We start from the raw sequence: 26,399 nt of genomic DNA on the forward strand, positions 1-26,399 counted from the left end.
TATGTTAAAGCTGCCAGCAGAAATGGAGTCACTGCTGCTACCCTCATAAAAACAATGAGCAATGGTAACTAAAGCCAGAGGTGATAGGAGAGGAGATTTTACCACACAAACTTGGCTCCAAGAACTAATGCAGGACCTACTGGAGGTGTAACCATGGGCAGAGGCCGTCACAGCACTGTAGGTTCACGCCTGACTATTTTGTACAGCACCAGGCTAGGTCTCTATAATGACAACTTACTGTGTTGACATCTCTGTACTCCTTTTGTTTTCTGTTTACAAACTTTCCCTTACCTCAGCCTCCTTGGACGTACGTGGACCCACACAGTGCTCAGCTAAACCCAGAGAAACCATCACCTTTGAAGAGAGTCTGACTGCCAGTAGGGTTGACTGCCAGCCTCCCTCTACTGACACACCCCTGGGCAAGGCTTGTCTATGACAGCAAACGGTGTGTCCCACAGCGGGATGTGACAGTACAGGCTTACAGCACACCATGCTCTCTCTGGGAACAGCTCACCTTGGGGAGATATGGAAGGGACTTAGCTTCTATGGATGCCTCACTTTGACACCTCCTCTTCCCTGGCAGCATCACACACACACACACACACACACACACACACACACACACACTTTCAGGGTGCAGCACTTCCACCAGGAGGATACTCCTGTATACTCATGGGCAGCTTCCTACCCCATAGTCCCACCCTGTGTCCCATCTGCTTAGGCCATTAGGTCACACTCCACACATTGTCTGCCTGGAAGCCCAGGGGCAGGAGCTGGCAGGAGACAAGGAGACCCAGCTCCAGTTCTCCCCTCCACGCCCGCCTCCCAGAGTCAAAGGAAGATGAATGAGGCCCTAGGGAGGGAAACCACACTCAACACAGCCACTCTTCAACCACACAAGTAAAGCCAGGCCTCCCCATGGACATGCCTCACAACTAGCGGGGAAGAGCACACTTAACTCACCGGCTTTGGCTAGACTCCTGGGGAAGTCCTGCACGTGGCTTGTTGACAACTGACTGATAAATTATTTTTTGGCTTGCTATTCTGGTTGCCGGCCTCTCCAGAGGCCTCAGCAGAGGAGTGGCTGTTTCCAGCTCCTGCAGGCCAAGCTCCTGCCTGGCCTTCACCATCCTTGTCCCAAGTCCTGACCTCTGATAACATATAGCTGACCGAGGGTGTGGTCCACTGGCAGCCTCACTAGGATATAACCTGGACATGGTTCCATCTCCCAAGCCCCAAGCCAAGCCAAGTGGCCACAGCTATGTGAGTTTTGCTTGCATTTCAGTGGCTCCCATTTCCCCTGGAAACCAAACCCACCAAGTCCTAGATCCATACTGTGGTTGGTTTCACGAGATACTGATATTGGGGAAGGAAAGGCAAGGGCAAATGGGAATTCTCTGTTCATTCTCTCTCAAACTGAAAACCAAAGTGCACTAAGACTAAGCCCACAGGCCCCGCCTACATCTTGAGTTGTCTTTGTCCTTGCTCCCTTCTAGGAGGGAACAGAGTAGGACAGGCAGGGAGCTCTGACCTTTTCTTCAAGATGGGGAAAGACACATAATGGAAAAGCCCAGAACAAGGCCTAGGACATGAGGCCTAAGGACCCCAGGGCAGCATGCCATGCTTCATCCTGAAGGCTGTCTGTGCAGCTGGCTGAGACTCGGTGGCCATGGGTGAGCAGCTGGCTGAGACACAGTGGCCTAGTCCTTCCTAGGTTTGTGCACGGAAGACCTTTTGTCGCTGCCTTTGTACCTAGCAAAGCTGAGCTAAGTCTGCAAGGCGCCCCGGCATCTTTCCAGCTTCACCCACAACCACAAGCCTCTAAGACAAAGACAAAGGCACTCCCCACTCACCGAGGGCCAAGACCGAGACCGATTTCTTAAAGTGCTCTCGGAAGGCTCAGCTTCAAATATTTATGGAGGCTGTGAAGTGGCCCCAGAGAGCGAGTGGCCCTGTCAACTTCACGCCTGCTGCCAGTGATTTATTGGCTTGGGAATTGCTGCAGACACTCTGCCTGAGTGCTTGGTGGGAAGCCAGCCTCCTCCAGGAGCTGTAGAGCGGCAAGAGACTGCCTGCTAGGAAGGGAGGATGGGATATTTTGCCTCTGCCCCTTAGCAGAAGGAAAGCTCCGGATCCCCACTGCTGGGCACTGTCCAGAATCCAGGCTGAGCCTGAAGACAGGGACAGCTGGAGAAGAGAAAAAAAAAGTAAGTCTCTGTGTCCCCTGATTATGGGATGGCAGCTCACATCTCTTATTCAAGGAAGATATGACAATGACAGCCAATGCTTACCAAGCACTTACTGTGCTGGCATCAGACATCTTATCGCGTGTTCACTTCCTCCTATGACAGTCCTAAGAGACCATCATTACCAAGTCACAGCCAAGGGACTGGAGATGGAGACCAGTTGCGTTGTCAAGCCCTGCCACTGAGAAAGCGAAACATGCAGGCATTGGGCTGGTGGCAGAGGGGAAGCAAAGGCTTTTGTTCTCAATGGTAGGAGAACACACCCTTAACACTGAAAGGCCCCATGGCTCCTGCATGTTAGCCTCAGGCCAGTGTTCCCATGACCCTCCAAAGGGAACCACATCCCTGCACTGGATCTTCTTATAGGCTTGCCTCCGGGCTCTGCACAATGAGACAGGCCAAATAGTTTGATGACCCCAGACATCTTATGTAACTCTATGTGGCTGTGTAGCTGTTGGTTCCACATCACTCGGGGCCATGCGATTTCACCCTCCTCCCTGTCTACAAGCCCTCCACCAGTCACTCCTGGGCATCAGACAAGCCGTATCAGCATCTCACCTCTGAAACCACGTTCCCTTCCAGAACTCAAAGGAAGGACCAGCTACAGGAGCACTGTAGCAGGGGTTCTTTTGCCTCTCCAGCATCCTCCAGATAGGGTTATGTGTCTGCCTTCCAGTCTGACCAGCAGATTAGAGTCATCTCTCCATCCCCCTGGGATGGGAAGGGGAGCAGCCACAGAGCTACACTATCAATGCTGTCAGCCTGAGTCTCTGGGGTGAGCCTGTGGGACATCAGGAACTGTGGGGGAGGACTTGGAGGACCCTGTAGGTTTTTGTGCTCAGAAGTCAGTTTGAGCCAGAGAGCAGACAGAGCGGCTCTAGCAGTGTTATCTTTGAATGAGCCATGGGTGAGGAGGGCACTGCCCAGGCCAGTCCGTCAGAGCAAGACAAGAAGGGGCAGGGATCACCAGAGGGCCCAGGCCTCCACACACGAGGGCCAGCACTCAAGACAAATAACAAGACACGGCATGAGGCTTCACCAGAAACAAGAACTAAAAAGCAGGTATTAGACATGGGGTTACATTTTAGCGCTGAGATTGGTGGGCTTTATTGGAGCTGTCATGCATGCCTGTGTGTGTGTGCATGCACTCATGTCTGTCTGTCTGTATCTCTCTGTGTGTCTTTGTCTCTGTCTTTGTGTGTGTGTGTGTGTCTATGTATATGTACTCATGTCTGTCTCTTTCTGTCTTTCTCTGTGTCTGTTTCTGTCTCTCCCCCCCCTCTCTCTCTCTGTTGTGTGTGCGCGCGTGTGCGCATGTATGTACATGAGCATGCCCATCTGTGAGTATATTCCACTTTCAATCAAAACCACATTTCAGAAGTGAGGTGAAGGTGTGTGCTTACCTTTGGGGAACTGGGTGGAGCCATCTGAGATGCCCACTTAGTCCCCGGAAGGGACCAGGACTCCACACCCCACAGGCTTTGAAGGATACTGTCCGGTTCAGAATTAAGCAGATACTCCTGAGCTGGAAGAGAGAATCCTCAGTCAGGCCTCAGGCTAGGCATCCATCTTTAAAACTGGCAGGTCCTAAACGTCATCATCCTGTTTCCATGCTCTTGCTAGCCACAGATGCTCCCAAATGGCCACCCCATGACAGAGGTTCTCTTGGTGCCTTTGAAATCTCTTAGCACCACCCTTAGTAATGACATCATCATGGTCTTGTGACACCTCAGACCACTGCCTGACTCCCTAATCCCTGGTAGCTGTCAACTCCTCCAGGGTGGGGCTATGCCCCCCTTCATGTTCCCTCTGCTAGCTCCCACCCCTTGCATGAACCTCCTACAGGGGGCGCCAGGCAGCCTCCAGAAACCGAGTACAAACAGTCCCATTAATCACAAGCATCTCCTTCTTTGACAGGTGAGAAGGCCGAGCTCACAGAAGGCAGACTGCTAGAAATCAGGGGCAGAGTGGGGGCAGATAGACTGTACAGCTCTCCAGCTGTGGAAACAGGTACCAGACCACGCTGGGGGGGGGGGGCAGCAGTGATGGTGCAGTGGGCAACCCCAAGCTGACGAGAAGAGCCTTTGCTTCTCGTGTATTGTCATCCTGCTATGTGCTGGGTGTGATGAATGATCATCCTATTATCCTTCCAGAAATGGTCTGTGGCTCAGAGAGGCTGATTAACTCATCCACTGCTCAGCGCTGGCAGAAACAGAATCTAGTATGTGAGTCATGGAGAAAACAGATCTGGTGTGAGGGCAGCCTCACAGACCCTCGGACCCCTGCTCGACCCCACCTCTGTAAATCAGCCCACACTACTAGTACGTGGCACTTAAGGCCCAAGAAGAGGAGAGTCTGTCTGGTCCCTAGCGCCCTAATTTCTCTATTACAGTAAAGACAACAGGACCACAACAAATGACTCATGTCCCTCTCTCTGAGCAACCACAGTTAATATTTAGCTCATCTCTTGGCCTGCTGATGGCACGAGGGTGCACATGCATGATACAGCTGACAGTATAGAATACCTTGTGTCCTCCCATCTTTGAAATTTATGCCTTATCATCACACTGTCCTATGACATGACATTCTCGGCCACCTTAATGGCTGTGCTATTTCCACAGAGGACATGGGTTAGCTCACAACATTGAGGGCATAGGGTGACATGCCTGTCCCCTGAGCGTGTTCCTAATATTCTATGGGAATTACTTATATGAGATGAATGTCCAGGGCTGGGGAACGGATGGAATGGTTCATAAAGAACAGAGATGAGGAATTTAAGGCTCTTCTCCCTTTCTAGTGTGTTCTGACACTATGAGGTGGGAAGGCGGGACTGAGAGCAGCAGGAGAGAGAGACATAGGAAGTCCCCTTAATGGTACAAGCTCAACACTGGGCAGGTTGTACCTGGCTAACCCGGCCCTGACTTTTGCTGAACGCACAGAAATGTTTCTGGCAGATGCACTGACCTCCTCCTCTGGCTGTCTTCCCCTTGGAGCCAACATCCAGGCGGCAGACTGTCTGGAAGAAAAGATAGCTCAGTGGGTATACTGTGTAGAGCAGGATAAATGTTCCCAGAGGACCAGCGTGAGGCTAACCTTCCCATGCAGCTGAGCTCAGCCTGTGCTGGGAGGTAGAGGTGGTGATATGTCGCCCACATTCCCTCCTCAGTCACCTTACAGGTGGCCCATGCCAGGCCTGTTCAAGGGTACCACACACCAGAGACCATTCAGTTTTTTTCACTCAGATTCAACCATGCAGAGACAGCAACAAGTGTCTTTTCAAAATTGCATTAAGAAAAAAATTAGAGTTGGGCTATCTGGTACTGCTAGAGGCCACCGATTCATCTCCCAGATAATGAGGAGACCTGGAGTCCAAGGCCACCCCTGCACTACTGCAAAGATTTGTAGGGAGCAGGGCGGCCTCAGGAACTCAGACTCCACTCAGCAGCCCCGAGCGGTTAAGAAGAAGCCATCTACTAGATCTTCGAACCTGGATCTTGCATTGTGTGTGGGGCAGGGCCCTGCATGAGGTGGCCCTGGGACATCTCTTTTCCCCCATCTTCATCATGATGCTCCAGGTACTGGCACAACCCGTCATCACATCTGAAAGTTCTGCTCTCTTTCCTTCACTGGCAAACCTCTGTGTGAACCTCAAGATCTAACTTAAATGCCCTGGTCCCTTGACCATCTTCCCTCCTGACATAGTTCAGCCACCTGCTTTGCTACTTGCCATGACCAGGATCTACGTGACAGCTGGGCTCTGTGACAGATTCCAGAATGGACTGACCAAGGCAGTTACTAGTAATCAAAGGCCTGGACTTTACTTACCTGTCCTCTGGTCACAACCTATTCCTCCCATCTTTCAGGAGCCTTGTGCTCCAGGAACGGAACGATAGTGCCTGCTCTCCTGCTGTGCTTAGGTGTGGGTAGAAGCCCCTGTCCTGATTTCATTGTCATTGCTGTGACAAATGCCTTGCTAAAAAAGCATAAGGGAGAAGAAAGGCTTATTTCAGCTTACAATCCCTAATGACCGTCCACCAGTTTGGAGAAGTCAAGGCGGGAACTCTGGGTGCTACTGGCGTGACATCTGCAGTTGTAAGTCAAGAGAATAAACACACACTTGCTTGCTCTCGGCTAGCCTTCTCCTCTCTTCTACTATTCAAGACAGCTGCCTGTGCATGTCTCTGTGGGCTTTGTAGTAAGCACCGCCAAGGTCCTGGCTTTCCCAAGGAGCTGAAACTTCAGTGAGGCTGGATGGTGCCCTAGCCCCTGCTGGGTGCCTGTTGTGGTCTGAATGAGAAATGTCTCCCATGGGCTCATGTATGCGAGCACTTGATCCCTAGTTGGTGGGGCTGATGGGAAGATTTTGCAGCCTTGTTGGAGGGTGTTTATCACTTGGGACAGGCTTTGAGCTTTACACTCTCACCCCCTTCCCACCCCTCCCTGTTCTTTTTCTTTCTGAGTGTGGATGAAAATGTTGCTAAGCCAGCTTCCAGATGCTGCTGCCATGATATTGCCAAGCCTTCCCCTTTCATGATGGACTCTGTCCTTGTGGAACTGTGAACCAAAATAAGCCCTTTCCTTTGGTTGCTCTTGCTGGGATAGTCTATCACGGCAACAGAACGTAACTATGACATAGTCTATAACAGGTGTCATACTGGGCTCTATGAGACATTATTCGATACCCAAAGAGCCTCATGGGGGACAAAGGACTCTACTGACTCAAAACACATAGTTTAGAGAGGTGAGGCTCCAACATCGTGTTCTTTGTGATCAGGGCATCTTCATGCACAGGTGGCCATGCCTAGATGTGAGCCAGCTAGGCGAGCCTAGAAAAGGACACAGAGGAGCTGTTGATCTCTGATCCAGGCCCACTCAAGAAGAGCCCTGGGGTGAGGTGGATTGGGGAGTGGGAATTCTTGCTTGTCCCTTTCCCCATCTCTATCCCAAAGCCAGGAAAATGCCAAGACCTTGAACCCTCAGCACGGGCCACAGAGAAAGCTGGCTGAGCTGGAACCACTGTCACCACCCCAGGACACCTGAGCTGGAGAAGAGGTCCCACTGGGAGACAGCGCATGGACAGCACGTGTCGCTCTGGGGAAGCGGCACACTGGAGAGGTGAGGTGACAAGCAGGTGCATTGAGCTTGGCCCCACAACCATGCACCAGAGAGAAGGGCTGACTAAGTACGGGCTCCGCCCCTCCCCAAATCTCAGCACTTCAACAGAGGTGCAATTCCACCATTGCAAAAATGGAAAGTGGCCACACCCCTCTTCTGGTAAGGGAAGGTGCCAAACAGTCTCCATCCCTTGCCCTCAACAGCTCTCAGGCTATTAGGGCCCTCCTTCATGAAGGGGTATTTGGGAAGACTGAGTGAATCCATCTGTGAAGTGGCAGGCAGCCTGAAGGGTAGGACAGGAGCATGGCCAGATATAAAACACAGATGGCCTGCCTGGGTGGGCATAGCCCATGTCCCATTCCCACATTCTCTGTTTCCAAGGAAGGGCTGGTGGGCACCTTAGGGTTTGAACTCTCCAGGGATGTTTCCAGAAGGCTTCTGTCAGAGACACACCATCTCCCTACTTGCCAAGCTGCTGCTGTGCACAGCCTCGCCCAAGGCCATCAGCAACTCATCAGCCACCAGGCAGTCCTCTCTGATGCCAGCCAAAGCCCAAAGGCCTCCATCAGGACTGCCATCTGTGTTCCCTGAAGCAATAGCCAGTGTCCATGGAACCAAGTGCTCTGGACCAGCTTCCAGGCCAGCTGCCAGCAGGAACGCTGCCGCCACCACCACTGAAAAACTCAGTGTCCCTCTCTGGCCACTACTTGACCACCAGGGTCGTCATGGCCCAGAATGTACTACTAGAAGGCACAGAGGGTTGGTTACACAACGTACAGCCAACTCCTCAGACCCCAGCCTAGGGAACTTGTCTAAGGGACTCTTAGGGGACTCTTGAGTTGCTGGGATCCTGCAACACCACACCATCCTTCAGTTTCTGGAAGCTAATGAAGCCAGTGCAAACACCATGGACTCCACTCAGCCATGCCGCCTGTGTGCCTGCTCTCAGGATCTGCCCAGGAAATGCACCCTTGGAATATTCTTTGTCTTCACAACACATCACAGTAGTTTCTGCTCCTTATTCTGTAAGAGACCCATACATTGAAGACTGGCCTTCCTGTGTCCAGAGGAATTGCCTTGGCGGGTGCCAGACCCAAGCTGTGACCAGCAGCTACTCCCCACCTACCCGTCTCTGCAGTGGCCATAGCTGGGGCGTGTGCAGACTCCCACTGTAAGTTTCAAGTCCCACCCCCCTCTACTACATAGGCAAGTCACTCAGCACAGAAAGAGCCGAATTAGAACGCTCCACAGGGACACAGGTCTTTGGGTAGGTGAAGACCCTTCAGAGTCTCATTTTTGTGTTCTGAATGGGGGATAATTGCACCATGCTTGTGGGATGACAGGTGCTTTACTAGTCTGCAGCAAGCACTTAGAACATCACCTATACACAGTCAGCGGAATACGGAAGTGTCCCCCTCATCGAGTGGAGGACACCAGGGGTGGTAGAGTGGAGATGGCGACCCTGGACCTACAATCTCAGCCTCTTGCCTACAGGAGACAGGTTATCTCGTTCTGGCTTCTCAGCAGCTGTCCTGAACAGACTGTGCTCTTCCCATTGTAGAGATCAGAGAACAAAGGTCAGAGGACTTAGAGCCTTGTACACCAGCCTTGGCCAGAGCCCTGGTGAAGCCAATTGTTCCCCTGTCCGTTTTGTTAGCTCGCTGTCTTTTGGCCTCCTTTGTTCTCCCCCAGCACCCCAGATCTATGGCTCAGGGTGGCAGGAATGTCTGTCAACATTATGGCCAGGAAAGGGCACAGCAGGCTGACACAGTCTCCAGAGCACAACACAGGGATGGGCTCCATTCAGAGTCACCTTCTATGCTGGTTAGCTTTTATCAACTTGACACAAGCCTACACGTGCATACAAAGAAGGAATGTCAGTTGAAGAGTCGCCCCCAGAAGACTGGGCTGTGACCATGCCTGTGAGGAGCCATCTTCACTGTGGTTGTGGGAGGGTCCAGCCCACTGTGGGCAGCACCATCCCCACCAGGTCCTGAGCTGTGTAAGAAAACAAGCTGAGCATGAGCTACAGAGCAGCCCAGTAATCAGCACCCCACCCCCACAGTCTCTACTTCAGTTCCTGCTTCCCGGTTCGGGCCCTAAGTTCCTGCTTCCTGGTTCGGGCCCTAAGTTCCTGCTCTGAGTTCCTGCTTCCTGGTTCGGGCCCCAAGTTCCTGCTCTGAGTTCCTGCTTCCTGGTTCGGGCCCCAAGTTCCTGCTCTGAGTTCCTGCTTCCTGGTTCGGGCCCTGACTTCCTGCTTCGGGCCCTGACTTCCTGCTTCCTGGTTTGGGCCCCAAGTTCCTGCTCTGAATTCCTGCTTCCAGGTTCAGGCCCCAAGTTCCTGCTCTGAGTTCCTGCCTCAGTTTTCCTGATGCTGGACCGTGATCTGTGAGCCAAATAAGTTCCTGTCTTCCACAAATTGCTTTAGGTCATAGCATTTTTCACAGCAATAGAAACCAAACTAGGACACCTTTAGAGCTGAGGGTAGCACTGAGCTGAGTCGGGAGCAGAGCCAGGGCTGTGACATGCAGTAGACAATGCAGAGGACAAAGAGACTGACCATCAGGGACAGTTATGCCTGCTGTGTGGCCTCCCCAAGATCTACACCCCAGGCCAAGAGGAGACAACTCAGATCCAGGGAACTTCCTCACAGATGAAAGCATCCAGCATGGAACAATTAACACCCACTCCCCATCTGTATTCCACCACCCACCCCATCCCACACCCCCATCCCATGCCCCATCCCCACTCCATCCCACGCCCCATCTCACACCCCCATTCCATGCCCATCCCCACTCTATCCCACACCCCCATCCCATGCCCTATCCCCACCCCATCCCACGTCCCAGCCCCATCCCACTCTGCACCCCATCCCACACTCCCGTTTTTCTTCAGTTCCCACATGACCTTCTGACAACAGATGGTGATTGACCAACATATGAACACATGAATGAATTTGCCTCTCTGATAACTGTAGGGAGGAAATGTGCCAACTTTTTTGGTGCGTTCACCCACCTAGAGTATGGCAGGCCACATGCTTGTTCTGTTTTTCATAGATAATTGATCATGCTCTGATTTACACATCAGCCCCTTGGAGTTTGGTTATTGGAAATCAGCCTCTCCCACCCTGGTTTCATATTGTAATCAATATATTCTTGCTTCATCCCTGCCTCACTCACCACAATTATTAGGCACCAACTGTACCCCTGAGACGGTCTTAATCACTTCAGCTAGAGTCTGCTCTCTCTCTTCCTCCCTTCCATAGCCACAGAAATGGAGGAACACTAAACATGGCATTTGGTGTTCTGGATTTGAGATCTGGCCCTGCACCAAGTCTCTACACCTTTGACAACCCCATGACCTCCAGTTTCCAGCTCCTCAGTTGCATGGCAATTTGGACCATAGACACCTGCAGGTTGTAAGAGGTTGAGGTCAATCCCTGTGCAGCCAGGAGCAACCCCAAGACCATATTCCTGGAAAACAGCTCTCTGTGTTTACCTCCTGCATCCACCATACACCATCAGTAACCTGGCTAGTCTTAGATGCACCTCTGGCTCAAACCCAAGGAATCGGGCCTCCTGTGTGGCTGACACCGTGGGTGCCCCAGGCTGAGCCAAGCAGAGACCTGGAAGCTTTCTATCTGGGTCAGAAGAAAATAGCAGTCAGCACCAATCCTCCAGCCATCAGAAGGACATGTGAATATTCTGCCCTCAGTTTCTTCTGCTGTTGACCTTCAGCAGAGGAGACTCTCACACACTGGTTCATTATCTTTGTGTGAGTGCGGCGCTGGGCATAGCACCCAGGGTCTCATCTGTACCAGGCAATCCCCACCCAGCTACAGATCCAGTTGGTTCCTGATCTTGTGTTTCAAGAAATATTCCCTGAGCAGATTCTATGTCAGACAATGGCGAGACAGAGAGCTGGGGAGCTGCTCTGGCCTCACGGAGAGGTATCAGGCAATGCTCTCAATCACACAGGAAGGATCCCTTGTGTATGTTACACTATGCATGGCCAGCTGCAGGGCAGGGCAGAAGGGTGTGACAGGGATTGTGGTCATTGGTATTCAGACCAGTTGCTGGGGATAGGCACTTGGAATTGTGCCTTGAAGGCTGGATAGGGGACTGCCAGTGGAGTGGGCCAAGCCTTCTAGTGGAGGGGGCTATGTGTACAGACCTCATAAAGTATTGGTGACAAGAATTTCTGGTGACACAGCATGATGGTGCTTATGTGACACATTTATGTCTGTTCCTCTGAGTCATAAGCCCTTCAAAGGATCCCCAGCACTTTTCCCAGTACCCAGAACACCGGTGCCACCTGGAGGAGGATCCAGAGAGTGTGAGGAGTGGGTGGGTCAGTAGCCAAGACAGCACAGGCAGGCAGGGGGTCTGGACTGGGTCCACTCATGGTCCCTACCAGCAGGGACAGCCTTGTGCATGGCAACTTACCTCTAGGGCTCCCGGGGTCAGGAAGGTGGCAGCATACTCAGCCAGAGCCACATCATCAAGCATGTTCTGTGCCAGCTCAAAGAGCAGGTGGGTCTTGGGCTCTTGTCTTGGAAGTTCCTGCAGCAGTTGCTCAATGAGGCGGTTCCTCTCTTGGCATTTGTGAACCATGGAAGCCAGCTTGGCCTGGAATGTGGGGTGCATGGTATAGGTTGAACCGAGGGCCAAGGCAGTGCCCCATTCTCAGCATGATTCCTCACCCACACCAACACCTCAGGATGGCACGCTAATAGGCTCCAGGGCCCAGTAGTAGGAGGCAAGAGTTGGGCTATCTTGTGGTACAGTGCTCTGACTAAGTTTCTCTCTACAATTCAACCCACCAGTCTGTACAATGCATTGTGAGGGGAACCGGGACCCACCCAGGACAGCCCTGCCTTTCCATTTGGCTTCACACTGACAAAGAACAAAGTCCTGGAGTTTTCCTTCAGATGAGAGGGATTTGTCAAAGCAGGAATTTAGTGGGAGAGCATTCTCATGGTCTGACTTTATGGGATTCATTGTACTGCCCTGTCTATGGTTTCCCAGATGGCATCTCGGAGTCTCAGCAGGAATTCTCAATTCTTTTTTACCAACACAAAGACAGATAAGGAATGATGGGAGAGGAAGTAGTTCATATGTCTGATATTAGAGCTGAGGAAACTGAGTCCACAGGAGAAGGCAGAAGGAAACAGGGTTCTGGGCGTCGTGGTGCTTGGCTGATGCTTAATCAAGGCTCCTCTTAGCTCACCACACAGAGACCAGAACCTCAGGGTGAACCTCTGCCTCTTCCCAATGCAGGCCCAGATGAAATGTCACCCTCTCCTGCTGGCAAAGGGTATGTGGAACAACAAAGGCCATCCCTGGGTTTGTCCCAAATATAAATATAAAAGGATGGGTGGGGGAAACTTCCTTAGCAAACAGGTACTGGAGTGTATGCAGTAATGGAACAGTGGAGGAGACAAGAGATGGAGAGAGGGGAAAAAGAGAGAAAAGGGCAGAAGAAAAGAGAAGAGGAGGAAGATTGTGGTGGGGGTGGGAATGTGAGCACCTGCAGTCTCCAAACCCTTGCACCTTCTCGGTTGCGCCAAGGAGAAAGTGGGACACAGCATGTGGGATTAGGACCCATGCCATATAGGATGATTTTGAACACATGAGAAGCCAGACAAAGAAAATATATGGAATGCTGCCCACGTGGGGACCTGGGTGACACCTGTCCCTGGCGTTCTTAGGTGTTTATATGAAATACTAAGCACCCTCTTGCGAAACAGCGATGTGGCACTATGTTACCTTCAGAGGACTCATGGCCAGGAGTGCTTCATGCTGCTGTGCCCGAAGCTCCTCGAGCTGAAAGGAGAAGCATGCTTGTGATTGAGCAGTGTGGCTTTGGTTTGGCGACAGTGCAGAGTGCTGGCCTACCATCACCTTTCCCTGTGCAGAGATGGGGTGCCGAGGAACAGCCAACTGTGATCGCCAACATGGAGCCACAGAGACACAATCGTGTGAAACTTGGATCCCTGAGCCACACGTGATTCCAACCCAGCTGCCCACTGTGGCTTGTGAATCTCTCATTCTCCCTGCTTACTGTCTCCTGTGCAGTGGGGTGCAGTGACTGTTAACCCCAATTAGAGGGTCATGATGAGGCTTCACTAATACATGGCACGTAGGCCCGGGCATGGTACTCAGTCATTAGCTACTGTTACTGCTTGGCGCAAAGTAGCAACATGGATTCTGTCCCTGAGGGGAAGCACATCTCAGCCCTCAGCTCTGGGACGCCTCTGTCACCCATCACATGGAATATAGCATGCACGCCTTCCTGGCATGGCCTCAGCCCCTGCTGGGAAGGACCAAGTGTGGGACCTGACCCAGCAAAGAGAGGAACAAGCACCAGGCTCTTGTGTGAGGTCACTCAGACTTTCCACATTACTCCAGCATCCACCAAAGGACCTCACTTCTGTTCAGCCAGATTGTCTGAATTCTTTCCCATAAAATATATTAAAATGGGAATTTTATAGCTATTCCTTCACACTCTCTTTAGAGTCTGCGGTGGCCTAAATAAGTCCTCCATCCTTACCCCTGACCTATTCTGACCCATCATCTTTTCTGTCAACATTACACACACACACACACACACACAAATCAAGATGTGTGCACACAGACACATGAAAACCTGCTACCTGGAGAGTGTCGCACATCCTATTTGGTAATTGAATAGAAAATCCTGGTGATGTGTTCAGGCAAACCAACTGGCTTCATCCCTTTAAAACGTGCAGCTTGTGGTGTGGTTTATTCCAGTAGGTCTTCGTTAGGGGACATATGTAATACTGGTCTGCTTCTTTGTTTTACAAACAGTATTTCTGTGCACCTGTTTGGTGTAACTTTTCAGGCCTGGTCAAAGGGTAGATTCCAGCTTCAGATAGACTAACTTATTTCCAGGGACTCAGTGTGTTACCTTGATGTAACCGCTCCCTGCCTCAGTTCGGGGAAAAGCTCGAAAGTGGCCCCGTGAAATGAGCACAGGACAGTTGCAACTCAAAAGTGAGTGCTCAGCCCTAGATGGGACATCTGTATCACATTTTAGTCTCTTCCTAGACTCAGGGATCATTGTGGAGAAGGGGGCAGGGATAGTGTAAGAGCCAGAGTGATAGATGGCTACGAGGAAACAGGGTTTTAGGGACACAGCAGGCCAGTTGAACATATGAATTTAGTGTTTGTGACTGCACGAGACTCGGGCTCAGGTCAAACTGACCCCCAGCATGGAGAAGGGGAGTGAGCATGGGGTCCCACCACTAGCCAGGGAGCTACTGACAACTGGCAGCTGCTGGGAGAGGGAGGGCCGGCTTTCTTGAAGAGTACAGGCCCTGGTAAGTGGACCACACTGTGACAGAAGGCCACACATCGTAGAGTACATGGGCAGCACACACTGTACTTGATGGATTTAATAAAAAAGACAACAAAGATGGGTGGATAGGGAAGGGAGGGGTGGATCTATGAGGAACTGGCAAAGGGGTAACATGATCAAAACATATTGTATGAGATTATCAAAGAACTAATAATTTTTTTTCAAGGCAGGATTTCCTGTGTAGCCCTGGCTGTCCTGGAACTCCCTCTGTAGACCAGGCTGACCTCGAACTCAGAGATCTGCCTGCCTCTGCTTCCCAAGTGCTGGGATTAAAGGCACGAGCCTCCTCTGCCAGGCTAGAACTAATGATTTTTTATGTGGATGAGAAAAAGAGTAGAAAGAAAAGCTGGAGATTAGGAGAAAGCATTTTGAGTCATGTATCTTGTCATTGCTTAGTTATAAACATTTTGGGGGCTGCTTAGGGTTGTCCATATAAAGGATTATAAACAAATATCACATATTGACTGAAATTAAACCACTAACACTGCCTGCACTAAGTGCTGACACATGATGAGAAACAAGGTGGGGAGCCCCTGTGTATTGCATGGGGTTTCCGCTAGAGAAAACATTCCACAAAGCCGCAGCCTCAGGAGGGACTGATCAGGAGGGCAGCACGGCCCAGCGCCGCAGCCAGGATTTCTGTCATTTTGTGTGAACATGCCTGACAGGGTCTGCGTGAGTTGAGCCACATGTGGGTCTGACCATCTTTCACAGCCAAGGTCCTGAACCAGTACCCCTGGAGCCTCTCACCGCCCTTTTAGAATCGTGTCCACACATTTTCTGCAGAGAAGGACTGAATTACCCTCCTGAAAGTATCTGAATGTCCCTGTGCTGGCTAGTCTTATGTCAACTTGACACAAGCTAGAGTTATCTGAGAGGAGGGAACCTCAGTTGAGAAAATGCCTCTGTAAAATCCAACGGTAAGGCATTTTCTTAATTGGTTGTTGACAGGGGAAGGCCCAACCCACTATGTGTGGTGCCATCCCTGAGCTAGTGGTCCTGGGTTCTATAAAAGAGCAGGCTGAGCAAGCCATGGAAACCAAGTTAGTAAGCAACACCCCTCCATGGCCTCTGCATCAGCTCCTGTCTCCAGGCTCCTGCCCTGCTTGAGTTCCTGTCCTGACTTCCTTCAATAATGAACAGGGATATGGAAGTCAAATAAACCTTTTCCTCCCCAAAGACCAGAGTGTTTTATCACAGCGATAGGAACGCTAATTACACAGCGCCTGATGCTTTTTAAAGATCCATATGTACACGTCGTTTCTAATGGAGGACAGCTGGCTGGAAAGGCTCCAGATCCCTTCCTTCCTTCCTTCTTTCCCTCCTTCCTTCCTTCCTTCCTTCACTCTGTTCTTTAACTCTCTAGCCAACATGATCAAGCTGTTGGTACTCGGATCCTTGGGGTCTGGAAACATTTGGAGGAAGAGGAGGGTTGGCCCAGCCTACCTTGCGCTTGAGCTTATCCTGGAGGCCCACAGCCTCATCCCGAGCCACCTGCAACTCCCGCAGTGCCCAGCCCTGGTCCCTGAGCTGGCACTGTAGAGTCCGCACCTGGTGGTGGAGTCGCTGTATGCACAGTTTGGGGTCTTCTTCGGGGACAGCAGCCTTGGAGGTCTGGGGCTGAGGGAAGAAAGTGTGGGTGAAGTCCTCAGGTGTTCATATGCCTTAGCCAACAACCAGTACCTGTTTTAATGTCTGTCTGTCTGTCTGTCTGTCTGTCTGTCTGTCTGTCTTCCTGTCCTGATTGGTTTTCTCACAGTAGAAGGAAGAAAGGAAGGAAAGTGAATGAGGGAAGGATGGAGGGAAGGATGCAGGAAGGGAAAGAGAAAGACAAGAAAGGAACAAACAACTGTCTCAAATTCTATACCCCAGCCTATTATTGCCCCATCCATTTCCCACATGGCCTGCTCTCAGTGCCTCTGTGTGCACCCTTGAGTGTGTGGGTCGTGATGGACATTTTGGGAGAGGAGGGGAAGAGGACATGGAACCCCAGAACAACATCCCAGAATGTTATTCTCAAAAATATGTGAAGTAGGACCAGGGTTCTGTTTAATCACTCTCAGTCACCACTGTATCGAAACACCAAGAAATGAATGACATTTCACACACAAGTCAAATTATCAGACACACATTCCAATGAAGCTTCAGACTTCAGATAGGACGGCAGTGCCGAATTTCCCACAAGCACTGGCTTACACCAGTTCCAGATAATATCTTATTCTCTGACAGAACACCAGGGTAGCAGGTCTCACAGAGATGCCATGGGATGCAAGGGAGAAAGGAACTTGCCCAGCCCTAAGGGAAGTGGGCTCAATGGTAGAGACAGGGCTGCCCCCAAATGGCCGGGTGTGGTAAGTTCTCATCGTTTTACTAACTTACATATGCATACATCTGCACACATACAAGTATTTTTTTCTTTATCAGTTTTTAAAGATTAAAAATGTTAATTCATGTGTATGTCTGTGTGAGTGTGGGGCACATGGGTGCAGTGCTCAAGGAGGCCAGAAGATGGCGTCAAACCCGCTGGAGCTGGAGTTACAGGTGGTTGGTGGCTGCATAGTGTGGGTGTTGGGAAAGTGGAACTTGGGTCCTCTGGAAGAGTAGTAAGTGCTCTTAACCCTGAGGCCATCACTCCAGCTCCTCTATAAGATCTGATACAGGATACATAGCTATTGCCTTTCGCCCATCGCGTGCCACATGCCCTCCCCACTTTTGTTAGTATTGGGGTGCCATCTGCAACAGTGCTCAACTTGATTGTGCTAACGCAGTGGGGAGACAGGCCTTGTCCATGACAGGAACACACCTGTGGGTGCTTGACTTGAGACCTCAGTAGGAGGATTTCTGGGCCCATGAGCAAGGTGTGACCAATGATTGAACCACTAAGGTAGGTATGGGAAGGGGAGGTACCGCTTACAGGAAGCATCCCCTCTGTGAAGGACTGGGGAGCTCAGAAAGCCATGAACACCCTTGTCCTTCACCCACTCGTCTCATGTCTCCCACCATTCCACACTCTAGTGGGAGAGGGAGAAAGGGGTCCCAAGTTATTCTGAATGGGAGGGGGAGGAGAAGAGCGGAGGAAGAGAGAGCAGGATCCATGTGACTCCGTGGATGGTCGGCCATCTCCCTGTGAGCAATGACCACAATAGCAGAATGTGATATTTTTCTTAATTAATAGAAATTCACACTGCGTAGGCCTGAGACTCACAGGCTGGGGTCTGTCAGGAACAGATGGGTGCTCCGGCTGGTTCCATAAAATCTAGCTCCATACTCCAAAATGTGGCCTTTTGAGAAGTTTGGTGGTTTGTTGCCACCTCTTGCCTCTGGTGGCTCGGACAAAGACTCTGCTCCATTGGTCCTAAGACAGTGCCCACAACATGATCTGGTGGTAGAGGAGAAAGCTGTCTGCTGCCTGGATCTACCCTACACAACTGACTGTATGCTGTGATTTTGCTTAGGAACACTGTCCCGAAGAGTTCTGGTTGAGAGGGAGAGTGACAGACACAGGACGTTCAACCCAAGTGACAAAAGGAGGCCCAGAGACTGTAGGAGCCCTGAGGAGCTCTGAGCAGAGGATCTGGCTCCATCTGTGCTGTCGTGGCAGACACATGGCGCATGCTGGGACAGTAGCATTCACCTATCTGGTGATATAAGTCCCCATCACAATGACATTGATGACCGCAGAGCTGCGAAGAGCTATGCCTGAGTCAGCTCCAGCACTCTGAGCCCGCTCCACCCTGAGTCCGCTCCACCCTGAGCCCGCTCCACCCTGAGCCCAGGCTACAGGGCTGCCCCGAACATGAGGCTCAAAGGTCAGTAGCAGCTTCCAACTAAATGCAGGGACACACAGAGTAACGGTGAAGGATGCAGAGAACTTGCGGTGCAGCTCAGGGTGGGGCAGATGGGGCATAGACAGTGGCTGCTGCAGCCGTGGAGACTAAGCTGTATGTATCCTTACTGTAAGAGTTGGGAGGTTCATGCCCAATATGACAGGAAGCTATGAGAGGGCCATAGGCCTAAGAGAGACTCAGGGACAGAAAAGGGGACCTTTCTTCACCCTCTTCCCTGATCACCCCTAAACCCTGTGGGGTTCATCTCTAACTGCTAATTCTACATTTCCCAACTCCTAGCTGTGATTGTGATCCCCAAACTCCCTCTGAGGTCCCCAAACTCACTCTCTCTCTCTCTCTCTCTCTCTCTCTCTCTCACACACACACACACACATACACACACACACACACACACACACACACGCACGCACACACACACACGCACACACACACACACACATACACACACACACCACCACCACCTCAGGGCAAGGTTAACTAGCCAGCCCTGACCTTTTCCCTACAGCTTCTCAACCTTCCATCTCACACCACAGCCCTGGCTGCTGTGGCAGCCACATTGGCTCAGCTTTATTGTTCAGCAAACTTGACTTTTCACTGCATCAGAGCCCGGGCAGCCATCTTGCAAGGCCCTGAAACTCTCTCTATATATCCATCTCCTTGGATCTCCAGTTCTTCCCAGGTCAAGTCAGAATCGCTATTGTTGAAAACCAAGAAATCCAGAGAGAAAACACAAAAATAGTTCTTTGCACGTGCTGTAAAGTGACTGGGGGAGCAACGGGGACGAGGGATTAAACACGGGCAAGTGCGGGAACCCCTAGGCTTCTCTCTGAAACTCATTGTAGACCATGGTTTAGGAAATTAGTTCCAATGCTGAGATCAGGGCTGGGAGGAAGGATGAGAGACGGAGTTCGGTACAGAAAGACAGCCAGGTGTGGAGAACAAACAGAGAGCTGCATTAAAACAAGCAAAAACAAACGCTGCCCTAGAAAAGCCTTCCTCCTGTCCTTCACTGGGAGGGTGACCCACCAGGGCCTCGGGGCCACACACACTGCTGAGAAGGTGGCAGTGTTTCGGCTGAGCCAAGGTGAAGTCATCTCACTGAACACTCTGGGAACACAGCCAACGTCGCAGAAGGGTGGATGTCTTAGGAGCAAGTGCCACACTGGGAGAGTCACCGCACACCCTGGAACTGAGAGAGACTTTCACAGAATACAGTGACCAGAGGTCACCTCATGAGGGGCCAGCAAGAGACACTCACAGCACTGCTGGGAGGGAGAGGTGGCCGGCGACCTCTACCACACATCACGCACAGGTCCTACATCAAAAGTTCTTTGAGTAGGTGGATATGTGAGGAAACCGTGAAATGTGACATCTGCCAAGAATCAGGCAAACAGGAACAGGCCGAGAGATGATCCAGGTGCTGGAGAGGAGATGAGACCTACAAAATGGCCAGAGCTAGTGTGTTTCCGCATTCGAAAGATAGATTTGAAAGGCTGACAAGATGAACTGTTTCAGCGCACTGTCAGTAGCTCTCCATTGTAAATAAGAAAATGGATGGTCTAGATGCACAGAGTGCTATGAACAGAATCGGGAGCTCACTGGGTGAATTTATCCAAAGGTGGGTCACAACAGAACACACAGCTAGCAAATTAAAGTCAATAGAAAACGCAAAACACAAGCACAGGCCTGCAAAACTAAGGCAAACTTTTCAATAGATAAAAGAGTCTGGAATTACAGAAGGTGAAAGGGAATTAGGACAATAAAACTGACCAAAGGACAATCATGGGACTGAAGAGCTGGTTTGCAGGCTAACGTGCTTGCTGCAGGGCTGAGGACCAGGGTTCCATGTCCAGCACCCATGGTTAAAGCCAAGTGTGGTGGCACACACTTGGGATCTGCAATCCCAGCACTGGGGAGGCTGAGACAGGCAGATCCCTGCGGCTCACTGGCTACTCACTCTAGCCTTGTTGGTGAGTTCTAGGTCCCAGAGGAACCTTGTCTGGAAGGAAAAATACAGGTAGATAGCTTCAGGGGAATGACACCAGAGGTTGACCTCAGGTATCCACACACATGCACAGCACACACACACACACACACACACACACACACACACACTGCACACATACAGGCACTGCACACACATGCATGCAATAACAAACATGCCCAAACACACAAGCACTATACATATACATGCATATGTACCTCTGAATATGGAAATTTTTCTTAAGGAAATGATAAGTAAAAATCTCTCAAGTCTGAAGAAAAGCATAAATATCTAAGTTCAAAGAGCTTGGGAAATGTGTATAAAAATACAAACAGAATCATAGCTAGATCCATCATGCCACCAAAAATCAAAGATAAGAAGGAAATCTTCAAATCAGTCAGACATGACAGCATTCGTTTCTTCCGGAAACGGAAGAAATGACAATGACAACTGCTTTCCAAATGGAGCTCGCTGGAGGCGGAAGACAACAGAAGGCAGCCTTCAGAGTGCTGCATGAAGGGGAGCTGCTGACCCACAGCGCTGAATCTAAGAGAAACGATCTTCAAGGCTAGCGAGAACAATGTTTCATAAAGAGAAACACAAGAAAGTCAGCCGCCAGCTAACTATCACTATGAGAAATACCAACAGCAACGCATTCCTCCAAATGCTTGTGGAAGAATAAACACCACAAAAACTTGCAGATATTTGCAAGAAAGATCAATGGCTGCTCAAATCAGCAGCAGCAATGACATGAAGCTTATTATACTTCGAAGCAATGCATGACAAGATAATAAAGAATTAGCAAAGGTAAACTACTGAAATTTTTTTTTGCATGATTTGGGACATGGTACAAAGGCATTAATCTAAGGCAAATCTAAATGACAGATACATCCTGAACTTTCTAGAGTGGCCACTAGAACAATAATAGCAAAGTATACAAAAATATAAGCTATTGTAAGAGAAAGAATTATACACACACACACACACATTCATACACACATATACACACACACATACATACACACATTCATACACACACACATACACACATTCACACACACATACACACATTCACACACACATACACTCATACACACACATACACACATTCACACACACATACACACGATGAAGTGCAGACAGTAAAGGAAACTGGTAGAAATCCAAAGGCTGTTCTTTGATAGTGACTAGAATTGCTGATGAGAGAGGGAAGTGGGAGCCAGCAATGGAGAGTGAAGGGAGGGAGCAGATGGAGACACAGAGAGGGAGAGAGAGACAGGATGCTGGAGTGATGCAGGGTCTCCGTATGAAGGGTCCCCAGACATTAACAATGTGAGTGTTTCATCTTGGGAATCATAAAAGCTGAGATTTGTCTTGGGACAGAGGGCAGGAGCAACTCAGAAGAGGGACTCCCATGTCTGCACCAAAGTCTCACGTCTCTACAGAACCAACCCAATTCCCCTGCTGTGTTACCTTCCATGGACCACTGTTCTGTCTGCAACAACTGTTAAGACCCCACCTGAAGAGTGATGGCTTGGGCTGTTTGGGCTATTTCCCACTTGAGAAAATCCAAGGTACGACCTCAAAGTGCAAGCCTTCTCCTGCACCCTTTCCTCTCTGGATCTACTGAGAGGGTCAGGCTTACCTGGCAAGTCAGAAGGGAGATCTTGGGCCAGCCTGCTTGGGTTCATGCCAGCTGCAGCTCTCCCTAGCCAGGCGACCTCATGCAAACCCCTTCACTTCTCTGCCTGGTTTTCTCATCTAGCAAATGGGTCTGGAGCTCTAACTCCCTCATATGGCTGCCACTGGGATGCCTAGATCTTGTTTGTGGGTTACCCCACTACAGAGTCAGCAATACAGGAGGGAAGGCAAGCCAACTAACCTGGAGGCTGCGGCTCAGGGACCTCTGAGACTGTCCTTGTTGCATGGAACACCATGGTGTCTCCTGTTCTTTCTGCAGCCGAGCTCCGTCTCCCTTTGCCCCATTAGCGTTTGCTTCCTGAGGCCCTGTAGTGACTGCACAGACTGATGAGGCAGAACTAGCCACAGCCCCGCATCTGGACCCTTCCAAATCGAAGGAAGGTCCTGCCTGCCCCCACGTCACGCCTGATTTCTCATCCCAGGGTGGCCCACAGGCTCGTGTAACCAGTTGTCCTGAAAGCAGAGTCACCTGGACCTCTTTGTCTTCCGTGTGTCCCTGGTCTCCTGCCATCTTGAAGTTTCCCTGGCGACACCACTTTTCTTCCCTGTGATTCCCGCTCATCTGCAGGACCTCCCGCTCCAGGCCTTGGACCCTGCATACAAGGTGCTGGTTTTCCCCCTGCAGAGCCCAGAGCATGTCTTCTATCCCTAGCATCGTGTCCTTTATCAGCCCTTTGTAACTGACTCCGAGCTCTGAAATCAGAGCCCTGAGCTCCCTGTTTTCCAGGGTGACATGCTCCATCCTGCTTCTGGCTTTCCTGACACTCTCGGACATGGCTTTGTGCAGCCGGCCCAGGTCCCCCTTCAGTTTCTCATTCTCCTCTTCCAGCTGGGAAATCTTGCAGTAACTCTTCCCATTACAGTCCTCCAGGTCAGACACAGCCTGCAGACACTGGTCCAGTTCGCGCCTGAGGCGGTCCAGCTCTCCCTGCAGCGATCGGTTTGTCTGTTCCAGCCTCAGGACCTTGGCCACTTCTCTGGCCCGCTCTTTTTCACAACGGTGTCCTTCATGGTGACATCCTTCTTGGGCTCCCTGAAGCCTGGCATTGTCAAGCAAAACCTGACTTCTCTCTTTCTTTGGGGTGTCAAGGAGCTGAAGGAAGCTGCTCCCTACCCTCTTGGGGGTACACCACATTGGGGGGAGCGGGCTCCCACTCAGCTTTGTGGGACCCCGGTTGGCTTTATCCCCATCAGCTAGTCTTGAAAGAACTTCTCCAGTGCACAGAGCCACACCCTCCTCCGGCCTCACTCCCTCGCCATTCCTGGTAGATTTTGCATTCGGATCCTGGCTGGCTGAGACCTGCTGATGGCACACATCCCCCTCAGTGTCCAACCCTGTATAAGCGACACTCTGGCTCTTTCTCATCAATGCTGACATCTGCTGGGGATCGTCACAGACAAGCTTCAGGTTGTTCAGGTGCTGGAAGCAGGCCCCCACCTCCCTTTCCAGTGTGTCTAGCTGGAGGGTGCTCCTGCCCTGTCCTGTGGTCAGAGTCTGTGAGGGGCAAGGACCTTCACTGCTGCCACCTGTTGGGGCCCATTTGGGAAACTCCAGCAAATCCCGATCGCCCATTGGTAGTCCCTGTTCCTGACCCGCATGGCGCATGGAGTCAGGCTGCTCAGGGTCACCCAGTGAAGCCGGGCTGGGTGCCGCTCGGAGCTGCATCTTCTCCTCTTGCTCTTCCTCCCCAGACCACTCCTTTTGCAGGAATTGAGTGTCTCCAAAGCACAGCTGGTGGCCCTGTTTGTCCTGTGTCCTCCTCCAGATCTCTGTGCCCTCTCCTGCAGGAAGCTGACTACCCTTTGGCTCTGGCTCTCTCGTATCATGGGCCCTAGAGCTGGTAGCCGCTTCCTCCTTCTCTGGTGACAGTGTTCCCATGTGTTCCCAGCCACATCCTTCCACACCCCATCTCTTTCTCAAGGGATCAGGACCTTCCTGTGACTTAGAGGTTGCCCCATGCAGAGTCAGCATGAGACATTCCGGCCAGAGCCAAGGACAGCGGGCCATGACTTGGGTCTCGGAAGCCCTGCTCCCTTCCTGTATGCCCTCTGGGGCTTGGTCCTCGGTGTTCATGATCAGCTTCTCGCTGGTTTCCTGGTCCAGCAAGGACTTGCCATCCAACTCTGATTTCATCACACCCATCACCTTCCATTTCTCTGCCCTTGCAACTGGAGGCCTGCCTCTCTCCTTCCACATGTCTCTGGGCTCCTTGGACTCTTCTGTGGGAAATGGGCCATTTGAAACGAGTGGAGACTCCTGGCTGGAGGAGGCGACTTGGCTCCTTGCCAGATCACAAGGCCAGTCAGGGTGTGTCACAACCTCAGGGGCAGGGGACGGCTTGCCGTCCATCTCTTCTTGGGTCTGAAGTTCTTGTAGGAGATGCTTCCAGAGCAGAGGTGGCAGTAGGGGCTGTGGTTCCCCAGCAGGTCCCCAGAGCGGGAACATGGATGTGGGTAACAGTAGGAAGGATTCCTGGGCTCCAGCAGCTTGAAGGTTCTCTGAAACTCCTGCCAAGGGGCGGAGTGGCTCATCCATGCCTGGTTCTGGGGGGTAGCTACACCGCAGCCGAAGAATCTGTCCATCTAGGTGGGGGTGGACAAGAGCGCCCTGCAGGTAGAGAGAGGAGATGGGGTATGAACCAGTCTCTGCCTGCCGAGCTTCACCTACAGTTGATCATGCTCCGCCCCCAGTGCCCTCAGATCCTGCTCATAGAGCTGCACGGGTGTCCTGCTCTTCCACCTCAGGGCTTCGACCTGAGCTCCTCCCACTGCCCAAGATTCTCCCTCTCCCAGATATCCTCTAGGAACACCCCTTCACCTCAATCCAAACATTGCCTCCTCACAAATACCCAACCCCTGGAGCAGCCCCTGGCCTCGGGCAGCAGTGACGTGGGTTCTAAGACAGTGATGAGATTGAGATAACAGAATTAGCAGACACAGATAAGGCACTGAAGCCGAGTACATGCTATTTCAGGGTGACAAAAGATTGTGTGGAATTCCTTCCTCTACATGAAGCCAAACTACATGAGGGGATAGTTCAGGAAGTGAATGGATGCAAGGATGGATGGATGATGCCGCAGGGCGATCGGGAATGAAAAGTCCCCAGACTATCTTACAAAAGATACAGCTTTAATAAAACAGAAGGAAAAACTTACACAGAATCCCACCCATTTGGAATGCTGGATCCAGGCCAAGTCGAGAGGGAGAGAGAGGGCGGGAGCTTTCACCCGCCAGGTTTATAGGTAAATTTTTACCTTAGGGCAACACGCCCCATGAAGAGGATGTGATTGGCTGAACTCCCCTATCAGATGGATGCATGGATGGATGGATGCATGGATGGATGGATGCATGGATGGATAGATGCATGGATGGATAGATGCATGGATAGATGGATGAGGTTTAGAACCACAGAGCCACATCCGGACACCACTCCCAGTTCAGCTTTGTTTTTTAGGACAAGAGACAGAAGATGAGGTCAGAGGTTTGCCACAGCATTAGGACGAATTCAGATCCAGCTCCTGAGGTCAGACCATCAGAGTGATACAGAGAGCAGAAGGAGGAGACCAGGGTTCTGTACCTCTGGAGCTGGGGAGCTCTGGGGAGAGGGGTCCCAGCATCCCTCGGGTAGCTCTGGGGGTTCCCAGCATCCCTCAGGTCTCATCATCTCTGGATAGGAAGACAGAACCAGCTCTGTGGGTAGTCAGAGGGCTTCCCCAGCACAACATGAGTGAAGTAGTCCAGGCCAGGCGCTTGGTCTGGCTTCTTTTGATCCCACTATACTTCTTAGTCCAGGTCTCAGCAAACTGTAACCCATCCCCTAAGACTTCTCACTCAATCACTTCCAGAATATTCTTCCAAATCTGGAGTTTGCCAACAAGAAGCACCTCCCCAGGGTGGCCACATCACCAAGCACATAGCACGGCCACTAAGGCCCCACTGATCCTCACAGAACCCTCTGGCCTCACCTGTCTATGCTCAGACCCTGGCAGGTCTTCCGGGAGCTCGCCTATGGTACTTGCTGGCATCACCAAGCAAGGGTCTGGCTGATCTTGAACATGGCTATGGGGCTTTTCTGAGAGCTGGCCTAGAACAGCAAGACCCTAAGGTTAAAATCACTCTTAGAAG

General features: G+C 51.3%; 1 protein-coding gene across 1 annotated transcript in view; it reads right to left on the minus strand.

Annotated features, from left to right (window-relative positions):
- The window catches only part of C8H4orf50 (chromosome 8 C4orf50 homolog), an 88,338-nt gene that overhangs the window by 39,734 nt on the left and 22,205 nt on the right, over positions 1 to 26,399 (minus strand). Inside the window, exons 6-12 of the mRNA XM_087909085.1 lie at positions 26,240 to 26,358; positions 22,456 to 24,882; positions 16,188 to 16,361; positions 13,130 to 13,186; positions 11,807 to 11,989; positions 5,211 to 5,262; positions 3,650 to 3,771 (exon numbers count right to left, since the gene is read on the minus strand). Of these exons, the coding sequence (XP_087765211.1) occupies positions 3,650 to 3,771; positions 5,211 to 5,262; positions 11,807 to 11,989; positions 13,130 to 13,186; positions 16,188 to 16,361; positions 22,456 to 24,882; positions 26,240 to 26,358 (3,134 nt within the window). The remainder of the gene's footprint in view (positions 1 to 3,649; positions 3,772 to 5,210; positions 5,263 to 11,806; positions 11,990 to 13,129; positions 13,187 to 16,187; positions 16,362 to 22,455; positions 24,883 to 26,239; positions 26,359 to 26,399) is intronic.

Source organism: Myodes glareolus, chromosome 8 (genome assembly GCF_982192425.1).
Source record: "Myodes glareolus chromosome 8, mMyoGla1.1, whole genome shotgun sequence".
NCBI classification, from domain to species: Eukaryota; Metazoa; Chordata; class Mammalia; order Rodentia; family Cricetidae; genus Myodes; species Myodes glareolus.